Here is a 20,517-nt window from a genome sequence, read left to right on the forward strand (position 1 = left end):
TTTTACAGTCCAACAATTCTGACATTCCTCAAAGTGCACATTTTTCCATGTTAAATTCCACATTTTCTCAGTGCAACTGACGGAGAAATTCCAACTTCAGACTGTTCAGCTCATTGCAGTCATTTGACATCATTCCATATCTTTGGAAACCATCCCACGTGATTTCATTCATCATTTCAGCATTCACACGCAATTTCTCCGGAAGTTGCATCATCTAGTTATAAAATATTTGATTACCCTACCAATTTTCACCATCTCCACAGATTCAAACCATTCCAATTTCAGCAGAGTTGCTTTTATTTTTTTTGGGGGGGGGATTTGCAAAGAATTTCCTTTTCAATGTATAATTACCCAAAGAAGAAGCAATTCACAGTTGGGTTTTGTGTACGTGTGTGTATGAGTGTATGTAGTGTGCACAGACATGCAAGTTTGTGTGTGTCATGAATGTTTGTGTGTATACAGTATATATTTATATCTAGTGTGTGTGTGTGTGTGCTTGTATGTCAGTGTTTTTGTACGTGTGTTGTGTGCACTTGCTGTGTTGTCCCAATGAGCGTGTGGGTCGTGTATGTAGGCTGTGAGTGTGCGTGCACGTGTGTAAATCCAGCTCGGCATTTACTGCCCCCCAATTGACAAGCAATCGATGAGTGAATGTGAGCTTGATTGATTGTGGAGTGATGGATGTCCTGCCTTGTTTTGCCCACCTGTGCTGTCCTTTCCTTCGGGCCAAGCGCGCGCGCGCGCGCGCGCTGGTGCGCGTGCCCGTCCCCGGGGTGAGCAAGGTGTACCTGCTCGTCTTGCTCCTGCGCGTGCACTCACCCCCGTGTTGATGCGTGCACGCGCACGCCGCGTCCACGCTGCTGCTGCTGCCGCTGCCGCTCGTCTCTCGCTTCTGCTTCACTTCCAGTATCGACCTCCTTCCTTCCTTGCTTCCTTGCTTCCTTCCTTCTTTCTTTCTTTCCTTGCTTCCTCACTCCTCCTTCCTTGCTTCTCCTCCTCGTCCAGCTCCCCAGCGTCCGTCCGTCCGTCTCCACCCTGCTCCTCTTCCTCTTCCTCTTCCTCTTCCTCTGGCTCCGGTTCTTGTTCTTTTTGTTGTTGGCGAGCCGTCCTCGCTGCGGTGCTTCCTTCGTGCGCGGGCTGCATGGAGGCAGGAAGGCAGAGAGAGCCGAGCCATGCACGCCGGTGAGCTTGCTTTCTTTGTTTTCTCCCAATTTAAAAAAAAAAATTAAAAAAAAATGATAACAACAATGTTTTTCTGATTTCGCTCGTGCGTGAGCTCGGACGCACGCGTGCCCGACCGCGCGCCTCCAGCTCTTTTGTCTGCCGTGCGTGTTGAGGTGTTGCTTTCGTCTCAAAGCTCATTAATACTACTACTCATAATAGAGTGGACCCTCGCATACTCGCGGTCTGGCGGTCCGCCGATTCTCATATTCGCGGACGTTTGTCTGATTTGTCTTTCTTTTCTTGAACCGCTTTTTGTGGAAAGCGTTTATTTGCAGCATATCCCCGCTTACTCAAGAAACATTTTGGGGGGGGGGGGGGTTACAGAAAAAAGAAATATATGTTAGAATTGACGTTGCCCATTATAATTTCAATGCAGTTCTAGTCGTGGTGAGTTATACCAATTTTGATTGATTGACAGCAACGCTCCTCCTCCTCCTCCGTGACTTGATGCCACTTTTGTTTGTTTTGTCCCGTGCATCTCTTGGCGACAGCCTCGCCTCTCGGCGCCTCCTCCCCCGGCATCCCTAAATGAGCCCGGGCTGAGGGCACGGGGTGGGGCGGGGGCACCCGGACCGCACCGGACCGGACCGGACCGGACCATGGCATGCGGCCCCACCCGGCCAAGCAGCACTGACCATGGGACTGCGGTCCAGGAGCGCGGCGACTGGCTCGGAGGACCACAAGAAGGACCCCCCGGACCGGCAGGGCGGAGTGGGGGGGTGCAAGGATGGCGCCCTGTTGGCGGCGGACTACAAGCGGGGGTCGCAGGGCACGGCCATCGGGCTCCTGGCCAAGACCCCCCTCAACTACAGCCGGCCCGCCAAGAGGAATAACGCCCGCAAGAGGAGGATTCAAAACCTCATCTACGACGCGCTGGAGAGACCCCGAGGATGGGCGCTCCTCTACCATGCCTTCGTGTGAGTAACGCCGCCCGTCGCCCCGTCCGTTCAAAACAATTGCCGCGGGGGCAGGTCCCACCCCCCAAATTGATCGTCTCGGCCCCGCCAACGCTCCAAACGTGTTACAAGCGCATGTCTGCGTAACAGCAGAAAGAGGTCAACTTACAACAGCCAATAACTTTGTTGACTTTGCTTTCACTCTGGTGCCGCCCCTCGCCACATGCACATGAACGTGGTCGACAACGCCGCGCCGCAAGTTCCGTGCGTAAGGGGATTCCGCGCGAACACTCGAACACTTGTCGCTCGTTCTTCCCACCGCGCCGCATCCAGAGCAATTGTCGCCGCGGAACGGGCAAACGCCAGTCAAAGGCGAGCGAGGAATGCCGCCGCGATGACACTCGAGTGAGTCAGCCGTCGGCGCGCGTCTGCCGTCCGATCCTTCCAATATGGCCGCCTCCGTATGTGTAGCTGTCGCCGTCTTTTGACAGCCAAGGCGCGACATCGTCACCCTCCTCATCGTCACGGGAGCGGCGCCGCGACAGCTGACAGTCACGAAACATCAACACTACCGATAGCTTCTTTACAGTTTATGCAGTGCGCCGGGGAAATTTGCTGCAGTGCGTGCGTGGCAAATGGGCCGCCTTTCCACTTGTCAAGACCGACAGGGCGGACGCTCGCCTGTAATAGCCGCGGCTCAGCACGTCCGCTTTCTTTCCAAGCCTCGATTCCGATCGGGTCCCGCCGTCGGACCGCATGGCTTTCCGAGCTTCCGATGATGACGTCACGCAATCGGGAGATTTTGCGGCCCGGCCAGCTCGGTTGAGTCCGGCCGGCCAAGGTGAAATTCTAGTGAGCGGTCACGTGATTTGTGTCGATTTCAAGTCGTTGATTTGAAGCCAGACGTTACTTAGTCGATTTTAAAGTATCCGTTCAAAGGCCGGATAACTTTTTCAGTCGTCGATTCAAAGAGTCATACGATGACTTTAATGTAGTCAATTTGCAGAGTCACTCGACTTAATAGATTCGAAGTGTGTCACGCGACGTAATAGTCCATCGAAAGCGAGTCCGAATCAGTTTCAAAGTATTCGATTCAGACTCCCGACACTGAGTCAGCTTGAAAGTAGTCAGTTCAAAGAGTCGCGTGACTTGATTGGAGTTTATGACAAGAGTCACAGGCTTTAGTCGATTTAAAGAGAGTAACGTGACTTGAAAGAGTCAAATGATTAGTTGATTTAAGGTGAGTTACATGACTTAGTAACTATAAATGAGTCACTTAGTTGACCGAAGTAGTCTATTCAAAGAGTCACATGACTCAGTGTGCGAAAGGTGTTACGACTCTTCGATTTCAAGTGAGTCACTTGACTCGGTCAATTTGCAATGAGTCATTCGATTCAGTTGATTCAAGTCGATTCAAATGACGAACGACTTTGTCAGCGTAAAGGGTAACGTGAGTGATTAAGTGCGAGTCGCGTCACTCAGTGGATTGCTTGCAAATTGCCCGACATAGTCGTCGTATAGCAAAGTAGGTGACTTATGTCGATTTGAAGCGAGTCCTGTGATTTCATTGATTGAAAGCAAATCACAATGACTTGGTCGTTTTTGAGTCCCGTGACTTAATGGATGAGGATGATTGACGAGTGGGCCGGGCGGACTCATCTGTAATGAGCCAATGGCCCGCCTGCTGGCTGGCCTTCAATCGCTGCGGGGATTGCGGGGGGTCGCGGACAGGCAGGGCGCAATGTTCCCAGTCAAGCTTCGGAGCGGACAGAAATCAGCTGACGCAGGCCAGGCCTTGCGAGGGCCTTGATCTTTCGTGCGCTCCCCGACATTTTCTTCCTTCTTTCTAACACTTTTTTTGTGCACTCAAAGCGCTTTGTGGCCAAAGTGGAGGGGGGCGGGGGGGGGGGGGGGGGGGGGATGGGGGCGACGGGGGTTCACTTATTTCAACCTGCGCCGACCACGCGACGGCTTTTCGGCCTTGCGAGGGCCTTGATCTTTTGTGCGCTCCCCAACATTTTCTTCCTGCTTCAAACACTTTTTTTGTGCACTCAAAGCGCTTTGTGGCCAAAGTGGAGTGGGGGCGGGGCGGGGGTGGGGGGTGGGGGCAACGGGGGTTCACTTATTTCAACCTGCGCCGACCACGCGACGGCTTTTCGGAGTGTGTGCCCATCACGTGTCCTTACGACGCCCTGATCAATGCGAGGGTGTCAGGAAGCGGCGCCGGTGTTGAAGGAGCATTGCTTGCGGTCGCTTTGCGGTCATTTCACGTGGAACGCGGAAGTCGTTAGCGGCGTCTAATCAAACGTACCGAAATGAAATAGCGCAATGACCAGCTGCCGTCTGGCTGTCACGTTTGACACTTCCGGATCGATGGAGGCGATTAGCTGGTTTTAACGCATTCCGTTTTGTTGATGTTCCCGTCGGGACTTGTCTGTGAAGCGGCGGCGTGCAGGATGCCGGCGGCAGTCGAAAGGCACTCATGCGCGCGCGGGAAGTGTCTCCGGGAGGTCGGCCGCCCGCCCGCCCGCCCGCCCGCCACATTAGCCAGCTACGTGCTAATGTGGCAGGAAGGAGAACCCGCAGAGAAGCAGAAGCGCAACATCGAGAAATGACCTTTGGTTATACAGCGCGTCAGTAGCTACGCTTGCTATTTAACACGTAGCATTAACATTAGCTTCTTGACACGCTAATGAACTTTGAGTGTAAGTCGCAATGATCAATATGCAAATAAACAACTAGCCATGAGGCTGAACTTGCTCATGTAGCCACGTTGTTACACATGCTAACAGATGCTAATAAGCATGCTCACACTTGGATGACGTTAGCCAAACTACTTGCTTAAAATTGCCTCCGGCTTGTGACTCTTTCGATGGACAGAATCATGTCACTCGACTACTTTAAATTGACTAAGTCATACGACTGGCTTTAAGTGGACTACTTTGTGCTTCCGGAAAGCACTTTGTCCACCTTTTCTGTTGCAGCCTTATTCCCGAATGAATTGAATTGTGACCAACGCGTCGGTTTTCGCGCGGACGCACGGCGGCGGGAGGCGAACGAGATGACGACCGGAGAGTCGCGCTCAAGGCGAATCGCGAGTGCGCTTTCGGGCGACGGAGGACCCGACGCGGCCGCGACGTTCCGGCGCAAACGTCCGAGCGGCGCGGCGTCGATGGGCGGCAAGCTCAGCTGCGGAACAACGCCACTTGATTGTGAATGATTGGGCTTACTCGCCAGGAGACCTACTTGATTGTTCCGACTGCTCGGCACAAGACATCCTTTATGACGATTGCTCCGACCGCTCGGCACAAGACATCCTTTATGACGATTGCTCCGAAGAGGACATACTGTACTTAATTAGCATGACTCACCGCAGGATGCGCTGCCTTGACCCTCATTTGGCGTCAAACGCTCGGATGGAAAATCACCTTCCGCCAAACATTTTTACGACAACACTTCTGACGTACATACAATCTGATCTTTTGTCACGTCAACGTCGTACGGTTGCATGCCAAGTCCGTATTTGTGAAATCCTTGTATGTCAAATTGTCATTCTGTCAAAAACCTTTTTGTCAAAACACATTGACGTCAAATCTTGACGTCAACTTAGCTCACGACAAATGATTTCACGTTCATGTTTCATTTAACATCAAATGTTTTTGCATCACTTCATTTCGCGTGAAGGGATTTTCCCTCAAATGGTTTTTGCAGCAACTCGCTTCACGTCAAATGCTTTGTACTCCAAATCATTTTTTGTCAACTGACGTGAACTCTTTTTAGGTCTACCCGGTGGACCTCAAATCATTTTGATTCCAAGTCAGTTGATGTCAAATAGTTTGACCTCAAATCATTTTGCTGTCTCAATTGTTCGGTGGGGCAAGTCATTTTTCGTCAAATCTTTGCGTTAATTCATCTGATGTCAAATCATGTACGTCGAATCCAAATCTGCTGAAATAATTTGATTTTCTAATCTCATGATGCCAAACATTTGACGTCAAATCATTGCACATCCAATCCTTTTATTTCAAATGGTTTTACGTCAATTCCTTTTACATCGGAATCCGCTAATTCGAGTTATTGTATTTGATCTCGAGCTGTACGCGTCAACTCATTTTGCATGAAATCATTTGCCGTGAAATCATTTCACATCCAACCTTTTTGCGTCTAATTATTCTGCTCCTTTGACGCCCAAATCTTTCGGAACCAAATGATTTTACGTCAGTTCATTTTGCGTCCAAAGTTGACTTTTTTGGGGGATGTCCAATTACCTTCCAGCTCCTCAGTCCATGCGGTACTAATAGTGCCGCCGCTGCTGTCGTCGTAGTAGCAGCGCGACGTTTTTAGGGAGCGCCGAGGCCTCATGTGCGCGCGGACGTAAGGCGCACGGAATCGCTAGCGATCAATGCCGGACTACTTGATACTCGCGTGCGAGCGCACATACACACACGCGGAAGGCGATCAATGGGTGAGGCCCGGGTCGGGGGGGAGATGATCTTTGGCGGGACCCTGAGGAGGATGATCTTACTGGCTGCAGAGGCGCTCTTTGTAAACGAGCCCCCAAAACCTCCACGCCACGCTCATGTGCTCACATTCACTTGCCAGCCTGTCAACGTTTTGTTTTGCGCTTTTTTCTCAAATTGGCTCAGTTTTCATTCGTTTTCAAAGCAGGCTTCTTCACTATCGTTGTTTGGAAAAGGCTTCGTTTTAGGTGAGATTTTGTTAGCGTAGCCAGTATTAGTTTGAGTACATTTTTTCAGTATGCGATAGTTCTCGTGTGCCAGATTTTCCAAAACAAACAATCCCTTTTCCATCAAATCCTTTGACGTCAAACTCATTGGATGTACAAAAGTTGTCGCTCTAAGTGGACTTCCAACAATTCGCCGTCAACTCATTTCATCGCACCTCTTTTTCGACATGAACTTTTTGTCGGTCAAATCATCTTAGGTCAGTTTATTTTTGCGTCAAGCTGTCGCTTATCGCCACTTTTTACGACAGTCGGCGATATGAATTTCCCAACGTGGATTCTATGAAAAGATTCGTTTTCGTTAAGCGAGGCTGTCAATTAAAAGTTGAAAGTCATTTGTCATCTCAAAAATGATTTGAAAATGGTGATGTCGTACGCAGCGGACAGGCCTTGGTCTTTGTTTGTTGTTTATTTGGCGTATGACTGAAAAATGGGGCGACCGATCCAATCGAATAGGACGTGTGGAGCGATGGAGGACTCGGCCGCTCGCGTCTTCTGAAAAGTCCCGGGCGAGCGTGATCGGCATCCGATTTCCCGGCTCCCCACCCCCGGCGAAGTCGTCGGCCGCTGACTGTGCACTCGCGCGTGAACGACCCTCATGATTTATTCATCCCCTCACCTCGAGCCCTCCCTTGCGCCAGCCCCAAAACCAAAACAAGCTTTCTAATGGAGCCTCGCCTCCGCTTCCTGCCCCCGCAGAACACTTCCTGCCTCCTGGACGCCAGAGAATCTCCGATTGGCTGCCAGAGGAGGCGGGCCAATTGCTTTCCCCTTACTCGCTTGATAGGGGACAGTCCTCGCCCCGCCCAAAACCTCATGGAGCAATCGATCAAGCAACGTTTCGGAGGCGGTATCTGACATTAAAGCCGGCGCCTCGAGACATTCCAATCATTTGACTTCCCGCAAATCATTGGACGTCGAATCCAAATGATTTCATTTCAAATCTTAAATTTCACATCCAACCGTCGTACTTCACATCATTTCGTGTCAAATCGTTTTACGGGAAATTATTTTGGGGCTGCTCATGTTAATTGGCCCCACTGTGACATCACTGTGGGGCGGAAGTGCAGAAGGGCACATTTTGGAAACTAGTCGGATCACTCACCAAAAAATGGACTGAGTTGTTTAACTGCAGCCTCACAAGCATTTGGATACAAGGGCAAAATTTGAAAAGTCTGTTTTATTTGCCATTTGGCCTCTCACCCCAAAATCAATCGGCAACTCTAATTCAGAGGCTTGCGGAATTAGCTTCTCAAAAAGTCGATTCTCCGTTGTGAACCCTTGCTTGGGTCCCCAAATATGGTCGTGGCCCAACGCGGGCTTCGTGTGTCGTGTGCAGCCCAGCGGGGGGCGCAGCAGACAAGACCACCGCATTTTGCTTCCTGTGAGAGGCCAAAGTCAGCCTGGAGGATATCGAACACACTTGTTTTCTTTTTTAAAGCCAAATCGTCGTCAGGGCAGCAGGCCCGGGGGTGGGGTGGGGGTGGGTTTCTGAAGGGCGACAGAGGACACGGCGGGGGGCAGGGGAGCCGGGGTGTGGGGGGGGGGCGGTCGATGTCAGTGTGGGGGGAGGTATCAGAGAATGCTGACACTACAAGTTGGATTTATTTGCAAAGACACCAATGTTCCCGTTTTTGACGGGACAAGCACTTTTTTCTGTGCCTGGGTGACTGGGATGATGATGTCACTTTCACTTTCACTTCCTGTTCAAAATGACAATTCCAAAGAAATTGTCACGCTCTTTTGGGACTCTTTGCCAAGCTTCTTTTCGCGGCACGAGGCCCTCTCGTTCGCCAGCGTTATTATTCTTCGGGCAAATACATCTTCAGAGATTTCACACTGGAAAAAGTCACCAAAATGCGCAGTTGATTTCCGTGCGAAAATCCGCACTTGGAACAAAAATTGCCTCGGTCACACCCACTGTTTGTTTTGTTTTGAATTGCCTCGGAAGCCCGCCCGCCCGCCCGCCTTATCGACGTGAAATTTGGTCGACGTGTCTTTCGTGAGTAGAGCCAGCAGAAAGTCTCAAGAAATCGTTTTTGCCTCCTTTTGGCCTTTTGCGGGGCTTCTTTGAATTTGGGGAAAATTCAGGCCCTGAAGCCAGTTTGACTTGACAACATTTCAACAATACGGTCGACGTGTCTATTATGAGCCGGCACACCAAAAAGTCCGAAGGAGCCACGCTTGGAAAAGACACAGCGAGTCTTCCATTCTGCAATGTAGACGTGGAACGACTTCCTGGCCGGCCTCAGCTCGCACGTGCAATGCAACGTCCCCTTCCGAGAAGACAAACGACGCGGCAATGAGGTCGGCGTGAAGGCGGGGCGGACCAGAAGAGCGTGAAAAACAACATTTGCAATCCGTTTAGGAATAGCGGGAGGAGAGAGAGCCTCCGTGGTTGTCAGGCTGAGCCAGGATGATCAGCGTCACGTCCACACGTCAAGTACCACACCCAGAAGTGTTTGCGCGTGGATGTGAATGTTTAGCTGGCTAATGGGCATGAAATGAAAGTGATCAGCCATCGATCAATAAAGGCCATCTTGGCAGTGCGCGACCGCCGTTGTTGGCCTCCGCCGCCGTCCGAGCAACAAGAAAGTTTGCAAACTTGGACCGTGAGCCCTCCCGGGTTAGCTTAGCGCTAGCTAGCTGCTACCACAGAACAACATTTTGTACACACATTCACAACAGTTGAACAACACACGCATAAAACACACAAGCAAACTCCTGCACAGAAATCATCGAGCACGCACAAACGCACAGGCACACACACGTTTTTGCTAACCCATGAAAGAATGTTTTTCTACCCTTAAAGCCTGGAGAGCGTATTTGTCATTTTCTTTTCCTCTGAACCAATGAAATGCGTCACAATACACACGTGACGGCGACGTGAGCCCGCAGACGATGTTCTGGAATTCTTTGGAGTCATAATGGCGGACGCCGTCGATCGCGGCACCTCGGAAATGAGTAACGGCGGTGATATCGACGATGCGCTGGCGGACTTTGAACCGGTAGAACCAGTCGAACGTGATATATGGTTAAGATATACGTTTGTAGACGATGGCGATATGGACGTCCGTGTAACAAAATAGAGGATGGTAATTACCACTCGATATTCTTTCAATGAAACATAGTTATTTTTACATCTTCGATTGAAAGAGTAAAGGTGAATAAAGTCGGGCCTGTGCGCAAGCCACATGTCTAAAGTCTCAAAATCTTTGGGAATGATGTTTCTTTCTGCTGCAGGGGCTGAGATATCATTTCTTTTGGAGGTGTCGAATTTCTGGGAAAACGGCCGCTTTTCGAGGGTAATTCCCAAGACGACCGACGATTTTGGGGAGCTGTTGAGCCAGGCGCTCGAGGCCTTGCTGGCTTCGACTCTGTACCGGCATACTTGGAGTTGTCGGGCTGCAGTGTGTCGTGTGGCGTCGTTAGCGTGTTGGGCTGTTGCGTCTTATCTGGATTCCGCCAGCAGACGCACGTCGCTGCCGCCAAACGCCCGCCCGCCCGCCCGCCCGCTCGCTCGCTCGCTCGCTCGCTTGCGCTTTGACGGCCACTTTGCACCTGATGAGCTCCCCGCTGGTATCTGGCGCGCTCCGTCGCCACGGCAACCAGCAGACCCGTTGCCACGGTGACCGCCGCCCGCCCATCCGCTCCCCCTTTGGACCCCCTCTCATCAAGTTGAGCCCCGCGCACGCAGCGGCGCGCGGCAGATCGCCTCGTCATGCGACGCCGGCACGCGTGACACGCTCGGACATGGAACACGCTCACGCGTCTCTTTCGCACGTTTGCCACTGTGTGTGTACAGCAGGCAGGATGACGCAGTAGTGTACAACAAAGAGTCTCAGTTGCCTGGCAACCACGTCTAAAAATGCCCACTAACCCAAAAAATGCGCCAGCAGCAGCATCTTCTTCTTCTTCTTCATCATCATCGTCATCATTTTCAACAGCCTCATCGTCTTCATCGTTACCTTCGTCATCATCGATGGACATCATCTTCATCAGCCCTCTCATCATCATCATCGCCTTGGTCATCAAGACTGGCTTGATTAGCCTCATCGTGGTCTTCATCAAATTGCCCATCTTCATCATCATCCCGAACTTGATCATGGTCACAGCTTCTTCATCATCATCATCATCATCATCATGTTCTTCATTTGTCATCACCTGTGTTTCCCTTTTCTTCATCTTCATCACGATCTTCATCATGATCGTTCTCGCCACCTTCCATGATCGTCGTGGTGGTCGTCATCATCATCATCATCATCCTGAGGCGTGGTTGTTGCGGTGACTCGCACGCGTGATGTGACTGCTGGAAGCAGGCGAGCCAATCAGATGGCAGCCGAGTGTTTTGGGCGTCATTTGCTTCCCTCGAGCGAATTGGACGGGCGACCTCTGCGTCGTGTGCGTTGACATCATGGCGGGCTCATTGCAACTTTTTGCTTCTTTGTCCCTGAACTTTTTGGGGTTCCTGCTGTGACAGCTTCAAAGCTTCCAGAGGCCCTGACGCTCGCCCGCTCGGGACGACGCGTGCGCACATGCGACCTTGGACCTCTGAAGAGTCCCAAAGTGTGCATGCGTGCGTGCTTGCTTGGTTCGTTGCTTCTGACTGCTTTGTTCCTTGCACTCGTAGGCTCTCCGTCCTCATCGCACGCATGCCACTAGTCGGACCGGTGTGTTTGATGAGTCCCACTTTTGTCACTCGGCCTCCCGCTACTCAATTCCGCCTCGGCCGTGAGCCCCAGCCGGAAGGTCCGCCGTCCCGCGCCGGCAGCCTCCTATCGAGCGACCTTGAAGAAACGCTCCAACGCTTTTCCACAAAAGCGTTTAGCCCAAAGGCATTTAGTTGATATTCGGCTCGTGGGTCAGGGGGAAAAAAATGTCAGCAAAAAACGATGATGCGATTTGTGAAGAACTTGCCGAAAAGACGAAGCTGACTGGGGAATGAAATGTCAGAATGAGCGACATCATTTGGACTTGGAATCCTTCCAATTGGTCAAGGAATGTTGGCGCAGGTGGGAAGAATGGCCAACTGCTTTCATTGGGGGAGTTTTCACACCTTTTTCACTGCAAAAAGGAGGCGTTTGGGCAACATGGGAATGTTTGGGTGTGCAAACGATTTTGTGCTCAAAATGATTTGAATCAGACCAAAGAAGTCCAAGGAAAGGGAGATCAGCTCCGATGTGTCTACAAGTGGTGGTGAAAAATGTGGCAAACGTGTTTGTTTTTTGTTTTTTTTGTTGTTGTTGGAATGCTTTGAATCGCTCAAGAAACCTTGAAGGAGGACGCGCTGATATCATAAAAAGGTGGAAAAGTGCGGCGCATCACTGTGCCAAATGTGGACTTTGTGGCAATTGTGTTGGAAAGAAGTCCCGAGTCAGCTCAACATTTGGACTGTGCAGGAATGATTGGCAACGGTTTTATTGAACGTCTCATTTGGGACTAATGTTGAGTGAAAGTTTTGCAATTGTGGAAAACAGTGCTCCTTGTGAGGGGAATATTTGCAACGTGTTGAAGATTGCGCACATTGAGTCGCTCCATCAATGTGGAAGTACACGGATGGAAGAATGGCACAATGATCTCCATCCAAGTGAAAGTAGAATCACATCGCTGTCATAACGTCATTTTTGGGCAAGTATTTGCAGCATCTATTTGATCCTTTTTGCAGATTGCTTCGAGCGATTCTTCAATCCGCTCATTGCAAGACGAACCAAATGTGACGCGTTGGAACGCACGCTTTCAAATGGGCCCGGCCGTTGACGACGCCGTCGATTCAAGCGGTTGAAATAGAAAAGACCTCGCCGTGTCCATGCTCCCCGTTGCCAGTAGGGGCGCTAATGCAACATTTTTGGCCTTCAGCAGCCTTTGAAATGCAAGTTCACTTAAGACAAGGAGCAGAAGGACTTTCCCAGCGTGCCTAGCGCCATTTATGAATCCTTATCGCTAATCACCTGTTTTATTGTTATTGTTTGTACTTGCTCGTGTTCCCCCGTTGTGTCCTTGTAGTCGTGCGCGTGCGTGTTTTATTTTAGTACGCAGCGTATTTGCTGCGCACCCGAGGTTGATGTCGTTCCCCGGCTTCATTCGCCTCAATGGACTTTTGCAATCGACATGCCAGCACGCGGCCGTCTCTTGATGTCAACTAAACGGGTGGAAATTTTGAAATGCGATTGCGAGAACCAGCGTTTCCCAAGCGTTTCTGTCAACTTCTTCCACTAGTTTGCGGAATTGTCTTGCGCGTGACGACCGAGACGCCGTCGTCAAAATGCCCAAAATTGCTCCAACGTTCCTGCCGACGAGGCAGCGGCCGGCAGACGTCTTTGTTTGTTTGTTTGTTTACTCCGAGCGCCGCGGGCGTCCAATGGCGGCCCGCCGTGGCGCGTCGCCACGGAAACCAGCTCAGACGAGGCACGACCGGCGATCCCCGACGGGAGGGAAGAGGGGAAGCGAGCGGGTGTCGCCATGGCGACTGCGGGATCTTCCCGGGAGAGTGGCGAGAGCCGCTGTTGCCATGGAAACGGGATGCGCCTCAGCCAATGTGTTTAGTCGGGCGGGCGGGCGGGCGGGCGGGGGGCGCTGCCGGGTTCGGGATGGACTGGGGTCCGGGGACAAGGCCACATGCGCGATCCGACTGGGAGGAATGGCCATCCATCCATCCATCCATCCATCCATCCATCCATCCCAGTCGGGCCAAGGGCAAACGTCGCCCCGGTTAGCTGGCCACAGTCACAGTCTCAGCCTCACAGTCACACCGGCCGAGTCACGAGTCAGGCCGACGGAAGCGCCGCAGCGGCGCGAGTCTCCCCCTTTTTTAATAAGGCTCGTCATTTCCCACAAGAGTCGCCACTCTGCTGCGCGCGCGTCAGCGCCGCTCCTTCCCGCACAAAATGTTCCTTCCGCAGCAACGAGCGTCACCGTCAGGTGAGGCCGAGTCGCGACGAGCGCGGCCGAGAGGCGGGGGGGGGGGGGTCGGGCGGTTGATGCGACGGGGTGGCGAGCGGGAGCGGTCGAGGAGCGCCGCGCCTTGACCGGCTTCCGCAGTCGCTGCCGAGCGGCCCCCGCGGACCGTCGGGCTCGCCGGCGAGTCCGGAGCGGCTCATGGGGCCCGCCCGCTCAGCTGCAAGCCACTCGCTCCTCGCTCACCCCCGCCGGCTTACTTCCAAATTGCTGCCGACGCCTTCCCGATGACTCGCTCCCAACGTACGTGCTCTCCATTTGCTCTTCATTGGAGCGGGACTGCAGCAACATTGCCCTGGTTCCAGATTCGCTACCGACTCTCTCCCGTAGACTACATTTAGACTGACTCGCACCCATTGGGTCCGAACTTTTGCCCAACTCGCTACTCACTCCTGCGTTGCTAGTCAGTCAGAGCTGAGTCAGAGGGAGTAAGTCAGTGGCAGCCAGTCGGTACCAGGCTTTCAACTAGCTCCCACTGACTCACTTCCAAATTGCTGCTGACTTTCTCCTGACTCCCCGACTCTCTCCATACTTGCGACGTTGCTCCAGATTCATTCCCAACACGCTCACTCCCGGCTCGCTTTCGACCGGCCTCTTCCTCAGTCCAGGGACTCCGGAGCCATTGGCGTCCGGCCCCGCTCGCACCGACTGGATATGCCGCAGACCCGCTCCCGCCTCGCGGCTCGCGGCTCCATTGTGGTCCAGGTGTAGCTCACGACTCGCTCTCGCCGACCGGCCGCCTGCTCGCTCCCAACGCGCTCCCGCGACCCGCCGGCACCAACGGGCTCCTGCGCTCGTTGCGACGGTCAAAGTTGTACTCGTACGCGGCGTGTGGCTACTGTTAGCGGTGTCGTTAGCGCTCGTTAGCTTACGAGCACTAACGACCCCGATCGCTTATTATTTGTTTATCCCTCGTGGATGTTGGCGCTCTACGAGATGGCGATGGAAGCGGGCCAGTTGGCGGTCATCCGGCGCCCGTCCGTCAGTTTGATGGACGGTGGGCAGGGAAAAAAGTGTGAAATTTGATTGATGAGGGATGGATGGCCTTCATCGACGTCAGGCTTCTCGCTCGTGAGCGCGTGAGCATTTCTCTTCTTTTGCGCTCCTTTCTCGTCATCTCTCTGATTGATTGTGCGACGTTGCGACTCGCCCGCTGCACCGTTCCTCGGCCTCCTTTCCTCCCGCGGACTAGACGCTAATTAAGGGAGCAGGAAATGAAACGCAATTAAAGTCCGGCCTTCCCGAAGACGAGGTTACACCGGGGCGCCGCTTCTCCCGCAGCATCAGCTGGGAAGTTGCTGAGTCAGCGGCACCGATGGGAGCGCCTCGTCATCAGCTGGAATAACCACAACGTACCCACGGCTTTGTTGACTTGAAAGTGTTTGTATTAATTGACAATATAATCAGATAGAACGCTAGCTATTGTTCTATGTAAATCTTGGATTAGCAACGCCGTAATTACTCCATACAACGGATTACTCGCCTAGCCTTAGGTTTACGTGAAAGGTTCCACGCGACGACATAATCGATGAAAGTTTTCCCCGTCGATGGCGCCGCCGCTCGTCTCCTCTCTCGGGGCGTCGGGGCAACCCGGCGAGGAAAGTCATTATCCGCCGCGAGGCCCCATTAACTGCCGGCTCCCTAACGCGCACTAATGGATCCAATTAGCGCCGCTAATCACGGCGGTTTGTTTGACATCAGTCGGACGGCAAAAGCGGAAAGCGCTCCCGTGGCAATTGCGCCGCTCGCCGGGCTAATCTCCCTCCCGGCAACTTTCCAGCTGTCAGCAGAAGAAGACCCAAAAGAAGAGACGGCGGGCGGATGCGCCAAATCAAAAATGCACGTCGGCACACTCGCGCGCCGGAATAGCTCCTGATCCATCAAGAGAACCAGGATGATCATTTTTTCACCCAGTCCGACGATATTTTCCAAACATCTTTTGGATATTTCTTAGTTTGACTTGATTCATTTAGGACATATTTCAAAACCATTTTGCAAGGAGTTTTTTCAGATGCTTTGATGCGGATGCTTTGATCAAGTTTCCGATTGGATGAGAAGTTTGTGAAGCTTGCGCTCCTCTCGCGCTTTCCCACACAAAGGACGCGTCCGACCTGCTGCGTCTGCAAGCTGTTTCTTGGATCCCGGCAGTGAGTTGCTCATTAGGAATCCTTGGGGTGGGGGGGTTGGCGGTTGGCCCGGGCGGGGGGGCGCGAGCCTCCCGCGGGCTCGGCGGATCGCAGCGGATTAACGGTGGCGCGGCAAAGAACTTTCTTTATTTTCCTTTATTAGCCGCGCGACCTTCAGAAAAGACGAGCGACTCGCAGCTGAAGCAGCAGAAGTGAGCCGACCTTGACTTTGAACTTCTGAGGACAGAGTGTGAGAGCAACCGAACCGCACCACGTTTAACACGCCTTTGACAACAGGGAAGGAAAATTGCTAATTGGGCGCAATTGAGACATTTTCACTTTGGGGTCTACTGGCCTTTGTTGCCAGCGCTCAAGACATTCGTGACGTTGTGCGTTGAGTGATTTTTGAGGGGACAGTGAATGGAGTGAAAATGTGTCTAATGTAGAGGGACAACAATTCATGGATTACTCAAAAACGAATTGATGATCAAACTAGTTGGGAAATATTTGGGTAATCAATTAGAATTGTGTTAATCACAAATGGGCAAGACACGGAAAGGCAAGTTTATTTGTCGTACGCAAGGCAATTCAAAGTGTTTTACAGCGGTTACAAAAAGGCAGATGAAATCATTTGATCTTTCACATGGACACCCGATTGCCGCGTATTAGCTGGAAGACTGAACAATAGGGCTTCCGGGATCGACCCCTGCGGATCGCCGCAGGTCGTAGCTATTTGGCCTGGGACACACACGCACGCACACACACACACACCAATGACCAATTTCAACAAAGTAAATCCGTTTATTTTATATATGTATGAATGATTTTATTATTGAAACGAAACATTGGCATATTCGACTCCTAATTGCCATTGCACATATTTACTCTATATTTGAATGATTTATCACATTTAATAATTGGTTGATTCATATTGCTTATTATTAACATAAACCATTTGAGATATTTTACTTGCAAACCAAACTTTTTGGGTGATTTATGTTTATGAAGGCAAATGTCTCAAGGAGCCACGCCCGGAATTGAACAGGAAGTCGGCCATTTTGCTTTGGAGCAGCCAGCCGTTGTGTATCCGTTAGTTGGACCAAAATTAGCCCCGGCCGCCAGTTTTACCAGCTGACATGAAATTTGGTGGACATTTTCATCATAACAGGACAAACCAAAGGAAATTGAACTTGAAATCTCTTTTATTTGCACTTCCCGAAACTTGTCTCCACGTGTATCTATAGTTGATATCGTTTTTTTAAGGGTTTTCTATGAGACATTGACAGAACATGCAACCAAATGCAGAACGTTCCTAAGCAAACAGAACGTGTTCGTTCGTTCATTCGTTCATAAATTGGTTCCACGTTGACTGCGTTGCATTTTTTGCCCTCCGAAATGTCAAAGTGTGTTATTTGTTCTGCTGAGTCAGCCCCCCAAAAAGAAGGGTTTTCTGAGCCTCAAGCGGTTTTTACACTTGCAAGTGAAAGTGTGCCGCCCCCTAGTGCTCAAAAGTGTGTCCTGCACATCTGGGTTGATTTTTTTTTTTTTTTTTTTTTTTTTTTTTTTTTTCTCTCCATGAAGTTCGCCGTGTGTGTTTGCAGATTTCTGATCGTCCTGGGCTGCCTGATTTTGGCCGTGTTGACAACGTTCAGAGAGCACGAGAAGACGTCAGCTCATTGGCTGGTGGTTCTGGTGAGCCTTTTAGGCGCGCGTGCGCGTGCGTGCGCGCGCGCAGACCTGACCACGTGTGTTTGGCGTTTCCCAGGAGACGTTTGCCATTTTCATCTTCGGGGCGGAGTTTGCCTTGCGTATTTGGGCCGCGGGATGTTGCTGCCGTTACAAAGGATGGCGAGGGAGGCTCAAGTTTGCCCGCAAGCCGCTTTGCATGCTGGGTAAGGACGCTCCTTCTCTACGCCCTGAACGCTACATGGGGACTTTGATGCACCGGACCTTGACAAATGAGAATGGGCTTGTCGTCATTAAACTCTTGGCTTCATCGCGTGACGATAGAGTTGACAAAACCATTCCGCAAAAATCGCGTCATGGTGATTCGGGTGTATTTGAGGAATCGTTTCAGGCCTCTGGCTCTGTTTTCGTAGACGGGCGCACGCGCATACGTGTGGCACAACGCGCGAGGATTGGGCCACTTTCAACGCCGTGCCTCCGGCGCCCCTCAAAATGTGGCGACAGGAGGTAGAGCAGCTAAAAGCAGGTCGAAGTTGCGGTGCGGCGCAGGTGCTGCGACGTGATCGGGGTGCATCGGATTGAAGCGCCGGCAGACATTACGCCGAACCCACTCTGTGCTTTGCTGATACGCGTGCTGGATGTCTTAAATATGACAACAGTCGAACCCTTTTGTAGGCGTTTGTATGATATTATCCTCCTCCTCATCATCATCATTATTATTATGACTGGTGTTGCTAGGATGGGCTGGGAATCAAGTCAGCTGCGATCACTCCCCCAACGGCGCCAATGCCCGTTGCTAAAACCAAAATAGCAAAAGAAGGAAAAAACGCCAGCCCATGCGCGCGGTTAGACCGCACTTTGCGCTTCGACTTGCGCCGGGCACCAAAATGGGGCCTCGAAAGTCAACTATGTACCGTAGTTGCCATTCGTTGCGATGAGGGAGCATTCCACGAATGCTTTCAGCCCCGGCGTCAACTGCGCACAGTATAAAGTCTCCATATGGTTTCCGGGGAGTTTTCGATGACTCATTTCAGCCGGAGAATCAAATGCGTGCGTACGTACGTACGTACGTAGTCGGCCGTGTAAAAATGTCAACCGTAGCCTTAGGTGAGCGTCGTAGTCGATTGGTGGATTCAAGCCCAGAGTCCAACGTGAAGATAGCGGAGTGTAGCGAAAGCGTTGTGACCCGACGGGATGGCGCCCCTCTCAGACATCTTCGTCCTGATGGCGTCGGTGCCGGTGGTGGCGGTGCGTAACCAAGGCAACGTGCTGGCCACGTCCCTGCGCAGCCTGCGCTTCCTGCAGATCCTGCGCATGTTGCGCATGGACCGGCGAGGAGGAACCTGGAAGCTGCTGGGCTCCGCCATCTACGCGCACAGCAAGGTAGGAGGACACAAACGCCAGCCAAATACTCTCACACGCGCTTTGCCTTTTTTTGTTGTCGTTGCTGCTCACGCGCACTTTTGAAACGCTCTCGGCCTCGTTACTTTCTCACACGCTACAGAATTGATTTTTTTGTTCGCTCGCGTGATATTAAGAGTGCTCTTTAGCACGGCGCCGATTGTTTTCTCGCATTCCTAAAACACTCTCACACACTAACAACGCACTCGCACTTACTACTGACAGTTCGGCCACTCACAGGTACTACTAAGACACTCTCACGTGCACTACTGAAACACTCTCTCACTTGTACCATTTTTTTTTTACCAACATTGGCTATTCAAATGTTCTCACAGTGCGACTGAAACACTCTCACGCGCTACTGAAGCGCTCTCACTGGCTACAGACATTTTTGCCATTCACAAATACAACGAAGATACTCTCACATGTACCACTGAAACACACTCTCCACTACTTATCGCTCACATTTTCTTCCCATACGCTCCTCAAGCACTCTCACGAGCTACCGAGCTTTTCATTGTTCTCATGTAGTGCTAAAACGCTCTCGGGCTCGCCACCCAACACTGAAATGCTCTCGGACGCGCTACGCGAACTACATTTGAGTTCAGGTACGGCTGAACCGCTCTTCTATGATCGCGTGTGAGAGCGTGCCGGACAGGCGTGCGAAAGTTGTGAAGCCGCGAATGAGAGCTGTGGCCGCGCCGCGGTAGGAGCTGATCACGGCCTGGTACATCGGCTTCCTGTCGCTGATCCTGGCCTCCTTCCTGGTCTACCTGGTGGAGAAGGACGACGCGTCGCCGGACGCGTCCGACCCCGACGACCCCGGCGCTCGGCCCGCAGCGCAGGACTTCGACACCTACGCCGACGCGCTGTGGTGGGGGCTGGTACGCGAGCCGAGCCGGGGCGGGCCGGGCCGGGCCGGGCCGGGCCGGGCCGACTTGCAAATCTCAGCGCTTGCCTTGCGCTGCCGCAGATCACGCTGACCACCATCGGCTACGGCGACAAGACGCCGAAGACGTGGGCGGGGAGACTTTTAGCCGGAACCTTCGCGCTGATCGGCGTCTCCTTCTTCGCCCTCCCGGCCGTACGTAAACGCCCGGCACCCAACCTCGATGATGTCACCGGCATTTTTGTCACACATTGACGACGTCTCAGTGATCGTCTTGTCACGGCGCCCGTTTCACAGTGACGTCGTGTCATCCTTTTTTTTTTTACATGGATCACGTCCACGAGGCGGTCGGCTGGAGGTCGCGGGTTGGATCCCGGCCCCGGCCTCCCCGTGTGGAGTTTGCATGTTCTCCCCGTGCCTGCCCGCGTGGCTTTTCTCCGGGTTTCCTCCCACATTCCAAAAAGATGCACGGCAGGTTCATTGACCACTCGAAATTGCCCCTAGGTGCGAAGGTTTGTTTGTCTGCGCGCGCCCCGCGATTGGCCGGCAACCAGTCCGGGGTGCCCCCCGCCTACTGCCCAAAGGCAGCCGGGAGAG

General features: G+C 52.3%; 1 protein-coding gene across 4 annotated transcripts in view; it reads left to right on the forward strand.

The window, feature by feature from the left end:
• The first annotated feature begins 459 nt into the window (after positions 1-459).
• The window catches only part of kcnq3 (potassium voltage-gated channel, KQT-like subfamily, member 3), a 29,760-nt gene continuing 9,702 nt past the window's right edge, over positions 460-20,517 (forward strand). Inside the window, exons 1-7 of one of the 4 annotated variants that reach the window (XM_086043637.1) lie at positions 460-1,182; positions 1,716-2,141; positions 17,546-17,636; positions 17,710-17,836; positions 18,841-19,013; positions 19,742-19,915; positions 20,005-20,115. In XM_086043637.1, the coding sequence (XP_085899763.1) occupies positions 1,861-2,141; positions 17,546-17,636; positions 17,710-17,836; positions 18,841-19,013; positions 19,742-19,915; positions 20,005-20,115 (957 nt within the window). In that variant the 5' untranslated portion in view covers positions 460-1,182; positions 1,716-1,860. Of the gene's footprint in view, positions 1,183-1,715; positions 2,142-17,525; positions 17,637-17,709; positions 17,837-18,840; positions 19,014-19,741; positions 19,916-20,004; positions 20,116-20,517 lie in introns of those variants that run through there. The other 3 variants (XM_086043638.1, XM_086043636.1, XM_086043639.1) reach the window with 3 other exon arrangements.

This window comes from Filicampus tigris, chromosome 10, assembly GCF_054856515.1.
Source record: "Filicampus tigris isolate MCC_2025a chromosome 10, RoL_Ftig_1.0, whole genome shotgun sequence".
In the NCBI taxonomy this organism is placed as follows: domain Eukaryota; kingdom Metazoa; phylum Chordata; class Actinopteri; order Syngnathiformes; family Syngnathidae; genus Filicampus; species Filicampus tigris.